We start from the raw sequence: 13,246 nt of genomic DNA on the forward strand, positions 1-13,246 counted from the left end.
TACCTTCACAATTAATCAGAATAAGGTTGCGTGCAACTACCAATCGGAGATGGATTGCACAATGACCCAACAAATCAGAGTGAAAGGACGCACGATGTCGCAATTTGAGTTGGAAATAATTCAGCTGACCACTTACCCTGCACTTTTGGATGTCAAGCAAATACATCATTGATAACAGCAAATACTTCTATTTTTTTATTTTCCATCTTTCCATATTATTCTGACCACTTGACCAATGGCGCCCACATTGTGTTTACAAAATCATACTGATCACCCGGAAAAGGTGATCCAGAAAGAAATGAAAATGGAACGTTCTTAACAAATGCTTGTGGTTAACATTTAATGGGTGAAGCCATTAAGAATCACAATGAATGTGACGGAATGATTGACATGACACCAACAACACCAGACGTCTCTTGACTGTCGGGGATTATTGTAATGGCAGGCAGTGAAATTACGGCACAACGCAATAAATTCAGATGTCCTGCAGCTTTGCAGCACCTCTGTGTCCTGGTCAGGTTTGCTATTACTCTAATTCTTCTATTATGTTTTAAATACAATTTGCATCCAGGAAATACTGAGTAAAATTGATGCCTCATCCTCAACTGAGGATGATTTAACCTCTAATGCCGGTTTGCCTCCTCAAAACATTTACTTTCAAGGATTTCTATTCTGTAGGAATGCGTCTTTCACAATATAGTTAACTGTGTGATGTATTAGTGACTTTAAAGCAAACATCGCAAAGTATAATGAGAAGCTGAGAGGATGTTTTCGTTTTATGTCAATCTACTATCTCCTAACTGAGTACCCTTTGTTTTGCAGGAAAAAAGAGCTTTGATGATAACCTTATCTGCCTTCAATTTAACTCAGTGAAGATGGTATTGTGAGTCTCTGCTAGAAAACCAATTACTCACAAGAGTCTCAGTGTTATCAAGTGAAGCTTGAGTAATAAAGTGTTTAGGCAGTTTAAATATTAGCTACTATTGATCACTAAAGAGCCATTATTATATATTGTGTGCTGGATTTTTTTCCAACAATGCAGAAGTCAAGTGACAAGAAAGGAGGATAGTGTGCATCTTTTATTTATCCATTTACCACAGAGCAGACGTTGGTGACTTTCATCACAAAGTGCTGCTAAACAAGTGTTGTAACTGTTAGTCAAATCTCTGCACAGATTTATACACTCATTTACAATAAATTAGGAAATTGAAATGGGAACTTAAGAAAGAGAGTGAGCAGTCTTAACTAATGAGAGAGCAATATACATAGAGAGAATATAAAGAAACGTTATCTCTGGGATTAACAGAGTTTTCTCACTTATCCGCATAATGTTTGTGTTCCTTTATCTTCACAACAAAGTCTGATCAAGAAAAATCAAACCAACAATATATTTAGTTGATTTACAATAGAAACTAAAGCATGTAGAACAAGTGAAAATGAGAAAAAAAAACAAACACATGAAACAAGTCTAAAAAACTGACTAATCAAATATGTGTCCAGCTTATCATCAGCTGAGTGGATACAGAGTTCAAGCAGCAAATGACTGCAACAAGTAATGGTACATTAGTCCGTTCGGATTTAAAGATACATTATTACAATTTCTGTCATTTAATCTGCCATTAACATCCATCCAAGGACAAGGACATTAATCTCATATAAATGAGATTAAATTGCTTCACATGACAAAAGAATTACACAAAGCATGTCACCTATCCTGGGTTTTTATATCAATACTACAAATTTTCTGTAATATTGGCTCATTAGTCCATGGAGAGCTTTGGCTTTGCAACTCTGGTTTTATTGATTTAGGAGGTTTCCCAGAAAACTACATATTTATAGGGAGAACAGTGGGTTTCAGTGCTAAAGTGTTCTATAAAAATGCTTTTAAGCTTGCCATAATACAAGTTGGGCTCAATTTTCAGCCTTTAGATTTTGTGGATACAGGCACCACATTGTGAACTGTAAAGGTGTGAAATAAATCAGATACTTTTAAAGCAGGCTTATTAGACAAACGATCAAACATGTCCTGCTTTGTTACTCTTCGTTCAGGTTATTCAAGAGGTACAGGTTATTAGCACAAGTACATTTTTATTCAATGACGAATGAAACTTTGCTTGTACAAATAACTTGCAAAATTCATCAAAAGTAAAATTGTGTAAAATTGTGAAATTGAGTTTTTAATCCTGAGTATAATAATCTAATACTGAAGCATCTGTTAGTCAAAAGCATGGGAAAAATATCTCTATTTTGAGCATGGTTTTATGTTTGTAAATTGGGGCATAAATAATGTCTTTTTAGAAATTAGAGGGTTAGACAGTGGTCAGGGTTAGATTGTCTGTAACTCAGCAGGACTACAGTTTTAGGAACACTGAGGCCTCTGATCAGCATTTCGTAATGCAAACTAAGTTGAGTAAAATGCCCTTTGAGGTCAAGGATTTGATTGCTTTGATAATTTTAGAGAGGATACACTGACTAATACAGTTCCAAAGTGTATGGAAACAGCGTGGGAAATGATTTCTCCCACGATATGTTTGCATCTATCATTTAGGTTGGAGACTATGCAGTGTTTTTTGTATTACTATACCATTACTATACTGATTACCCTGTATTTCCATTAACAGAATGTCTTTTCTCCGTGATGCTGATTTGAAAGTTGAATGAGTATTTAGCATATAGATCAATTTAAAAAAAAGTTACGCACCAATTCTTACGCAGATCTTTGACTTTGACTGAGACGTTGAGATTAATACCTATAAATATTTACAGGCTCCAGTCTGATCAATGACCAATAACAGTAAATGGCATTTCCTTTTGTATTTTGTATAACGAATATGTCAAGAGCAGGCTGAGTAAAGAAGAAAACAAAGCAGTTGAGATTCATCTTGTCAAGCGAGTCTGAATGTCTTTTTGTGGCCGAGAAAGTTGTCAAGTATACATTTATAAATAGTGTTCAATTATCAGAAATAAACAAACGGAAATTCTGAAACTGTTTGCTCATCATACAGGAAGTTCGGATACAGTTTACTGGCATTTCAGTGCCAGTGCGCTAGTAAAATACAATTTCGTAAACTACAGTCTTTAAGGATGGGGCTTTGCCTTTTTGTCGGTGACAACGTAAGTCTGTAACGTGAAAAGTATCACGTATCTTCATCTTCTGGAACAAAGGGGCCGTTTGATTGTAATAAACTTACCTCTCACTCTTTGTCGTCCAAACATTTCTGACTTAGACTGGCAGCATTGTCCACATTTTTGACAAAGGTAACATGCAAGTGAATATAATGGAGGCAACTTGACATCAGACTCTTTACAGTAAAAATGACTTATCTTGGGCCACACAAGGGTTCAAGAGGAGTACTTCAGCTAAGGTTCAGCGATGGCATATTATAAGAGACGGACTTAGAAGGAAATGTGTTTTGATGAATTAAGAATCAAACATACGATGTAACCCAGTTTCTTTATCCCCCTATCAGTCACTAGTCACAAAGAGTGTCTTGTTTGAGTGTGAAATAGATCCTTACCACATCCAGGAACTTCTGGAGTTTCCCCATCCTGTAACATGGCATGTATTGTGAAACCTATTGACTTGCTTTTTGTCAATATTTGTTCATCAAAACAAAGGAGAATTTGTTCAACGTTTCATTTAAAAATCCAGTGTTAGGTAATAGTGACTGTAAAAATAATGATTTGGATGCCATATTCATATTAAAATACTTTGGTGTATGGCATATTCTAACTGGTCATTGAAATCATAAAAAGAATTATGATTTCATTTAAATTTAGCAATATGCTACAGACGTCCCTGAAACCTTTTTTTTTTTATAAATCTCAAACTGGTTGGAACTCCTTGAAAATTGTGTTGCAAAAATAATAAGGGGTGATGATGAAGAAATGATGATGAAGAAACTGAATGACACAACAATGACTAACCCTAACCCTAACCCTAACCCTAACCTTTACTTTTAGAGCGGTTAATTAGTTGCAAAGTCAGATTAGTCATCCTAAACAGTTTCTTTTGCGCTGTTGTCAGTGGAAATAATAAATGAAAAAAAAAAAAAAAAATGTCCTTGAGGAAACTCTTGATCGTCCCTTTTTTTCATTAAAACTCTCCGGTTACCAGATTATTTCCCACACTTTGATACTCAGTAAAAAACAGGCTGAATGTTCATGAGGAAAATACCCAGCATGTGATCTCTGTCAGTCATCCAGTGCAGCAGAAAACAAAGGTGCACACAAGCGCATGCATGTGTCCACGCACACAGACACAATAGGAGAGTTGAGCAAACTGTGGGGGTGTTTAGCTATAAAAGGCAGAGCTTCCTCTCAGACAACACTGCTGACCCGGAGACCCCGTTGTCCAAGATGAAGCCTCTCTTCCTCCTCTGTGCGCTGCTCGGGTGCCTCGGTAAAGACAACTCATACCTGCACGCTTCTATTGTTATTTTATTTATATTATTATTATATATTATTGTATTTACTTATTTTCAATTGAATTGAAATTTGTAAAAAAATATCTTTTTTTTATTCACAGCCCTGGGGTCTGCAAGCCCCACTCAGAAGGTGAGGTGGTGCGTCCTGTCAGACCAAGAATTACAGAAATGCATGAACCTTGCCGCCAAAGCCAGCGTGTTCTCCTGTGTGAAAAAAGAGAACACTTTTGGCTGCATCGTTGCAATCAAGGTAAGTATATTTAAGACACAAAAAAAACACACTGTACTATACAGTCAACACAGAGTAAAATGCGACTATATGATTTTGCTTGCTGCTGTCTTTTAGGCTTGTTATGAATAATATTGCATATAACACATTATCATATAAGTAGCAGCATCATTTTGTGACTGACATCAGTCTTAAGAGAATGCCGATCATATGGTAGAAAATCATCATTCATGGCAGGTAAGAGGAAGGAAATGCAGTAATGGTAAATGACATGAGCAATGTTAAAAGGGCCACTAACTTGCCGTGCAAACATAAATAACATATCGTGATAGATAAATGGCATTCATATTGGAGTCATTGAATCTGTTACTGTTGGTTTTGGGGAAGGAAGTAATCTGATTTCTCTAACAGGATGGTGAGGCTGATGCCGTAACTCTGGACGGGGGAGACATTTACACTGCTGGGCTGATAAACTACAACCTGATGCCCATTGCTGCAGAAGACTATGGTGAAGGTATGCTAACCTACATAATGCTTTTTTGAAGACAATATAAACAACATTTTTGAGGCACGCTTCAACTCTGTATCGTATTATTACTATTTGCATTGTTTTTTTGTACCTGGTATTACAATGTTTGTAAAATACTTTATAGACCTTTGTGCGACCCTGATGTCTGCACCATAAACAAACATTCATCATGAGTGAGACAGATACACTTTTTAACAATGAGATGCATCCATCCATATATGTGCACTTCCAGCCAATGCTGTGTGTGGATTTTATTCCAACTGTATCTCGCTGGTACAGCTCCAACACCTTCACCAGCTCCTGCTGCTCCGTCAACATGTCTGAGAACCTGTTTTTTTTTTCCAAGTCAAGAAAATGAAATCAACAAATTAAATATCATCTATATTCCAATGGGAAACTTTGGAGAACTTAAATATGTTTCATTGCTCTCTCATTATTTGACCACAATCTCTTTTCATATCCAGCTTCGGAAACCTGTTACTACGCTGTTGCTGTGGTAAAGAAGGGCACCCCATTTTTCCTCAAAGACCTTGCTGGGAAGAAAAGCTGCCACACTGGTTTAGGAAAATCTGCTGGCTGGAATATTCCAATTGGAACTCTTGTGTCCATGGATATAATCAACTGGGCCGGCATTGAAGACAAGCCTTTGGAAGAGGGTGAGTTACCCTTACAACATTAATTCGACTCCCCAAGTTAAGAAAGGCACATAAAATATACATCATTCAAGGTTAAGCCATCAGATATGAGTTACTATTTCCTTGTAGTTTAATCAGGACCGTATCTATGGGAATTAAATTATATTTTCGGTATTTTGTTGGACATGCGAGGGTCAGCAACCTCAATGGACCTTACACTTATTCAGTTTGTACAAGTTTGATCAAAGGAACACAAAATCAAATTGGATAATAAAATAATCTTACTGATAAACATTGCTGTCAGTGATGTTATCATCCTGTTGGTCACATTCAGCGATGGTAAATGCACCATGGTTCCATATAGTACAATAATATATACAAATGTGACAGTAAGCGTTGCACAGGTGATTCACTGATGCCAATATCAAGTGATCGAAGAACACAAGAGGGCGCAGATTTGCTGGACTGACCATTTGCTGACACACAAGATCATATGAAAGTTTGCACTGAAAGATAGATATTTTTTTATTTTGTAATCCAATAAAGTTTAACAAGATTAATTATTTATAATACACTCTGGATACCAGAGCAAATGAATCATTTTAATATGTTTCTGTTGTTTGTTTGTTTTTCTGAAAAACGATCTTTGTAAAATTGATCGGTCTGAATCTTTACGCGACCTTATACTAACACTGCTAGAGATATTGATCAATAATAGTCAACACAGCGTTTGATTAGAAAATACAATATATGCACCAATTATACTACAATGGCCCATCTGTTGGAGTTATGTGGTTTTCATGATCAAAATGTCAATTGTGACGGCTGTTAGCTCATTATCCAAATTCACCATGTTGTGCTTCATCTTTGAATCAGTGACTGCCTTCACATATACAGTGTTCACACACAAAATTACAGATGAACATGATTTTATTATATTTTTTCAGCTGTAAGCGAGTTCTTCCAAGCCAGCTGTGTCCCAGGAGCAGCAAAGGGCAGCAAATTGTGTCAGCTCTGCAAAGGAGACTGCTCAAAATCCCATAGGGAGCCCTACTACGACTACAGTGGAGCTTTCCAGTCAGTATCTGTTCGCTTCTTTGCTTCTTTCTTTTTTCTTTTCAAATGCAACAGCCCATACTTTCCTATGACGTTTTTTTTTTCATCGGTTTTCTCTTTAACCTTTTGTGAAAATATACTCTTAACTTATAACACAATATATCAGAAAAGGCAATCCTTACATGCTGATTCAGTTATGATCTGCTTATAATATTAGGTGTCTGGAAGAGGACAGAGGAGAAGTGGCATTTGTAAAACACCTCACTGTACCTGGTTAGTATCATAAGATCATCAGTTCCGGTATTTCATAAAGGGGTGGCTTGGAAAAAAATGATCAGTTTTCCACAAATCTGTATTATGATATTCAGTAACTCACTTGAGCTTTATGGTGTGAATGTCTTAACTTCTTTGACACATTTTACATCTTTCAATTTAGATTTAATATTTGCAAATGTTGTCCATTTAGCAATATGTTCAGTCTAATAAATTTTGATCTGATTTGTATTGTTAAAAATTTGACAATTTGATATTAGTATCAGGAACATTGTATTCTCGCAACAGCTGTGAATTGTTTTGCTTGATACATCCTTGTGGACAACATAACTGCTGCCCTATGAACTCAATGCTCCAAAGAGATTAATAAAAATGTACACTTAGAAGATAAAAAAAAAGGAACAAAACAAAACCAATCAAGCCATTTTTATGTTCAGACTCTGAAAAGGCCAAGTACGAGCTGCTTTGCAAGGACAACACAAGAAAACCTATCGACAGCTTCAGAGACTGCCACCTCGCCAAAGTACCTGCTCACGCTGTTGTCACCCGAAAGGATCAACAGCTGGCTGATTTAATCTGGAACAGCCTTGAAACAGCACAGGTACAGTGAAATATTATCTCTTCCAATTAGTATGACTTATTCAAACCATGCAAAGAATTGAACTTAATTGTAATAAATGTGTAACTTTTCGCATTCTTTAAAGGCTTTACAGGACTTCCAACTCTTCTCCTCTGAGGACTATGCTCCCACCAAAAACCTGATGTTCAAAGACTCAACAGTGAAGCTGGTGCGGACCCCCCCAAACACAGACTCATTCCTTTATCTGGGTGCTGAATACATGAGTATTGTCCGTTCCCTTAAGAAAGGTAATCCGAAAGTCAAGTCAAGACAAAAAAAGAACCCAAATAACCATTCAACACATCGAATGGTGACATGTGCATGATAAATGGGCCATCAATGTAATGTTTTTTTCACATTGCAGAGCCCACACCAGGCGCTTCATCTTCTGCCATTAAATGGTGTGCCGTGGGTCACGCCGAGACAACCAAGTGTGACACTTGGAGCATCAACAGTGACGGAGCAAGTGGCACCTCTATTGAATGCCAGAATGCCCCAACTGTTGAAGATTGTTTGAAGATGATCATGGTAATCTAAAATGGATAGGATATACGTAGATCTGTTCACATGCATGCGAATTGTATGCCTTATTTAGTGTCTCTGAAGATCATCTGTCCTTCTCACTGTAGCATAAAAAAGCTGATGCAATGGCGGTGGATGGAGGACAGGTATTCACAGCAGGGAAATGTGGCCTGGTCCCTGTTATGGTGGAGCAGTATGACCAAGGTATGCATTAATTGCATGAAAACTACCATGTGCCATAATGTCATTTTATTTTATATACTACCTTCTCGACATAACTTACATTTGTTCCTCTCTCTCTTCACAGGAGAGTGCAGTTCTGGAGGTATTAAAACTGCTTATCTTCCTGATCGTTTCAGGTCTGACCAACCTGAGGTGGTCTGTATTATTAGCAGGATGTAATTGTTATCCTTATTCTTTGCTAAGTTAAATGATAAAATCTAAAATACTTCCAGTCATCGATAGCTGCAGTTAAACTGCAGTGCTAAACCCTGTTAATAAAGATGCCAGGGAGAACTGTGAAAAGTACTATAAATATGTGCTTTCATCAGTCAGGAAAATCTTTCACTTAAATCATTCACATTTTAATTTGATTACCATTGTTATATTTTCAGACAGTCTGTTGAAGCATTTCTTCATTTGTTTCCTTCCTGCAGGTAGTGCCTCATCTTATTATGCAGTTGCTGTAGTGAAAAAGGACTCAGGTGTGACTTGGGATACCCTGCGTGGCAAGAGGTCTTGTCACACAGGTATTGGCCGAACTGCTGGCTGGAATGTCCCGATGGGTCACATCCACAAAATAACAAATAACTGTGACTTCTGTAAGTACCTTGTTTATCTTCCTCCAACCTTTGTGCTGTAAATCAAAAATGTCTTGAATTCTAAAGTTCATAACAATTTTTGGCAGGGTTGTCACCCATGTCACACATTTAAAAAAGGGGTTTTGGGATGAAGGGGGGAAACAACATAGACATTTCAATAATGATAAATGTCCAATTTTAATATCTGACAAGCAATAAAAAAACAGGGAAATCCCACATAAATTTGGCAGTATTGAAAAGTATTTCCATAACCCCCTAGTTTAAGAATTGTGTGTGTATGTGCATTTGTGTGTGTGTGTGTGTGTGTGTGTGTGTTCGCACACGCACACGTGCACGTGCCCATGCACATATGTATGCATGCTCACACAGCAGTTTTATCATTCAAGTAGTTCTTTGAGCAGTCTCGGTCACATATTTTGGCAGCTTCACTTAAGTGGACCAGAAAGCCATTAACTTGGGCTGCACACTTTTTTTCATGTAAATATTATAGCCTAACATTAATGCCTTGCCTCCTCAGCGCAATTCTTTTCCAGTGGCTGTGCCCCTGGAGCAGAATCCGGCTCCTCTTTCTGCAAGCAATGTGCTGGTAGTGGCAAAGCGGTGGGAGACGAAGCCAAATGCAGAGCTAGTGCTGATGAGCAATACTACGGCTATGCTGGAGCCTTCAGGTAGTAAGCCCAAATCCAAAATGTATTCCTTGCATTGGATCTTAATGGACATTTAATAATTTTTTAATCATTCAGGGAGTTTTTTTAAAGTGCTTTCTTTCTGAGTATGTGCTAATATTAAGAAAAGGTGAAGTACGGAAGACGATAAATGTATTCAGATAATATAGCATCTTGTCAGATGAGGTTTATTGCAAGTATAGATGTAAAATATAAAAATTAGATATTTTTAGGTATCTGCATACGTTTAGTGCTTTCTGGGAAATACATTTTCAGCTTTTCATCTTAATCCTCTGAAACAAGCCACATTATGACAGCTTGATCTGTGATGGTAGTCTTTTCTTCTAATCTAGACATTCAGTCCAGCTTTTGTCTTTGGTAATAACTGAAGTACTTATCTCTTGAAAACAAAGCAAATAAGTCCATTATATGAAATGATCAAATTCCATTTAAATTTTATAAATGCATAGATCATCTTGATTTTTCATTCACATAACAAATGATGCTGTTCTTATTTTAGGTGTCTTGTTGAGGGTGCTGGCGATGTTGCTTTTATCAAACACACAATTGTTCCAGAAAACAGTGACGGTAAGAAAGAGACCAGATTGCGTTCACGCTCCAAGGAAAAGCCAATTGATCCTCCAAAGCTAACGTTTTTCTCTTCTGTCTTCTTGTCAGGAAATGGCCCAGCATGGGCAAGCGGTGTTAGGGCTTCTGACTATCAGCTGATCTGTCCTGGAAAGGGGCCAGTTGAAATCTCTGAATTTGCCTCCTGCAACCTGGCTTTGGTGCCAGCACATGCTGTGGTGACTCGCCCAGAAAGCCGTTCAGACGTAATTCGCGTTCTCCAGGACCAGCAGGTAAGGAATTAAGTTGGCAGCTATGCTTTCTGGTTTACGAACAATTTACTTCTTTTCAAATTGTTTTTTTTCACCATTTTTTACCCAGAATAAATCGAGTAATTATTTTGTAACCCATTGTTGACCCCCTCCATTGAGTGCCGGGCACTGCTGTCCCAGCTTATTTGGGTTTCTGTTGTTTTCTTATTTTATACTTATCTCTTGTGGAGTTGCTGCACACTCCTTGTGCTGACTTTTGACCTTGACATGAATGTATGAATGATTTGACTTACAATCTCAAAGGTCAATGTGACAATTTCTATATAAAGCTAAATTTTGTTATTTTTTTCACAGGAAAAGTTTGGCACCTCTGGCAGCAACCCATCATTCAATCTGTTCCAATCTCAACAAGGAAAAAACCTCCTCTTCAAGGACTCCACCAAATGTCTTCAGGAGATTCCATCTGGAACAACATTTAAGCAGTTCTTGGGTCCTGAATACATGGATGCCATGAACTCACTGAGGCAATGCAGTGACAATACTCCAGGTTTGTGATGTTGTGATGCTGAACTTTCATAACAATTATGATCAATGTGTCTCTCTGCATTCTTAAATAATTGAAATAATTCTCTTTTGAACAGATCTGGAGAGAGCTTGCACTTTCCATAGCTGTCAGCAAAAATCCTAGAGGGGTCTTTGGAGCATGAAGTACCTCTGCTGGCACTGAGTCAAGCGCCTCTTCTACACTTCCCAAACTGGATGAAAATATATAGCTTTCTGTATTTTCTTCATGATTATGATATAGACTCATTCTACAAGTACAACAAGTAAACAGATATATTGCGCACCTGTCTATCATGAATTGACTCTCACTTGATGTTTGAAGTTCTCTTGTAACTTTTTTTCATGCTTTTAAAAGATGTTATACTGTTTGTTACAGGATCAATACATGCTAAACCCTCCTCAAATAAACCGTTAAAAGCCTAAATTTGTGTCACTGTGTTGCAAGAATGGGTCCTGTTTGAATATTATGTAAAGTACATTTTTGGGTCTTTCCTTATCACGCTTTCAAAGCATAATAATTGTTGAAATTTGTCAAGATTGATAACTATAGCATGTTGTGCTAAATTGTAGTGTTGGAGGGTTACATGACAGAGCTAAAAGGTAACTAAATGACAAGCCACCTTGACCTCTCCCTTAACACTCTTATATGACAACCAGAGTGTATCATATTGCTGGTTCTCCCCCCACTTGTGAGTTATTAAGCTAAATAGAGCCCAACTAGAACCTACAGTTTCCTAACCCCTGTCCCCCTGTACCCAAAATCCATCATTCCTGGATGCTGATGATTATATCCAAATGGTCTCAATCAAACCAATGAGCCACCTTGCTATCTTTTGCCTGTAAAACAAAAGCAAATGATACTGATTTTCAGGCACGCTGATCCTGAAGACAAGTGAATGTATTGGGCTCTCTCATTTGTTTTTAATTAAATTTAATTCATTTAAATGACATCACGACTGTGATGCGTCAGCCTTGCAGATGGGATCGTCAGCCCGAAACCTTACCAGGCTCTTTGGGCAACACAAATGTTATTTCTCCCAAGATCACCTACTTATACTTTTGATTGCCTCATATGTATCATCAGTTATTATATTGCAAAGATTCTTGCGGTTATTTTCTTAGTTTCTCAACAGGTGCATCTTTACAATTTAGGTGTAATATTTGATTTGACAAAATACATTATTAGCCATTGTATTTGCAAGCATAAACAAGTGACCTGTGTCAACTTACTGATTTTTTTTTAGAACCATATTCAGACGCTCATAAGGTGTGTTTTTATGATTAAATTCTGCAATCACACAAAGCAGAAAACATCCAGTCAGTCTAAAGCCCTGTATTTTCAGAGGACAATCCTTGCCTAGAGTAGATAAGTGTACTGAATTTATCAGAATTTTTTAATTATTTTATATATTTTCCAAAATACATATCTGTGGTGAGAAAAATTCAACATATTTTGTTGTTGGTCTTTAAGTTCCACATCTGAAATAGGATCATGAAATGTTTTTGAAAGGGGACTGTAAAAAGTACACTTGACAAATAATGATCAGATTTTCATTGTATAAGGTCAGTCTTCTGTTGAGAGATGCACAAAATGTATTATACATTATGTCTATAGTATGTCTGTGGAGGTGGTTGAAATCTTCTTAACCCCAACCGTAACCTGAACCCCAAAGTACATTTAATAGCTTATGAATAAATCTGGTAACTCTAATGTATCCTAAAATTGTCAGAAATACCTCATTAAACCATATAATCAAGTCCACAGTTGAACAATCACCTGAATAATCCAGTGCACTGTAAAAATCAGCATTTATAAATAGTTCTCAAGTCCATAATATTTGAGAATTTCTGTTTTTAAAACTGTAATATGCGGCTCTGATTCTTTGCAAGATTGGTTGTTGTAATGTTTTGGTGTCAGAGTTGTTAATATGACTGGCTAATATTAAAAACAGAGGTAAGCAGCAGATTTATAGTGCTTTTAATACATTCATTTCTTTGAAAGCAACAATTTTGGACGTTCCAGGTTTAAGCCTGTCAGCAATGACACACACACACACACACACACAC

General features: G+C 37.1%; 1 protein-coding gene across 2 annotated transcripts; it reads left to right on the plus strand.

Moving 5' to 3' along the window:
* Nucleotides 1–4,244: 4,244 nt before the first annotated feature.
* Nucleotides 4,245–11,603, plus strand: tfa (transferrin-a). 2 transcript variants are annotated; one of them, XM_086173274.1, is made up of 17 exons: nt 4,247–4,402; nt 4,529–4,677; nt 5,068–5,170; nt 5,650–5,841; nt 6,768–6,897; nt 7,094–7,149; nt 7,587–7,750; nt 7,854–8,016; nt 8,133–8,296; nt 8,398–8,494; nt 8,598–8,615; nt 8,947–9,111; nt 9,629–9,779; nt 10,297–10,364; nt 10,455–10,636; nt 10,970–11,162; nt 11,257–11,603. In XM_086173274.1, exons 1-17 carry the CDS (start codon nt 4,360–4,362, stop codon nt 11,301–11,303), a joined length of 2,085 nt encoding a protein of 694 aa, XP_086029400.1. In that variant the 5' UTR covers nt 4,247–4,359; the 3' UTR covers nt 11,304–11,603. The 2 variants fall into 2 exon arrangements, with proteins under 2 accessions (XP_086029401.1, XP_086029400.1); XM_086173275.1 differs by having other exon boundaries at nt 4,245–4,402; nt 10,297–10,636.
* The last annotated feature ends 1,643 nt before the right edge of the window (nt 11,604–13,246 follow it).

The sequence above is a fragment of the Fistularia commersonii genome, chromosome 25, assembly GCF_037954325.1.
Source record: "Fistularia commersonii isolate RoL2024-O1a breed Wild chromosome 25, RoL_Fcom_v1.0, whole genome shotgun sequence".
Classification (NCBI taxonomy): domain Eukaryota; kingdom Metazoa; phylum Chordata; class Actinopteri; order Syngnathiformes; family Fistulariidae; genus Fistularia; species Fistularia commersonii.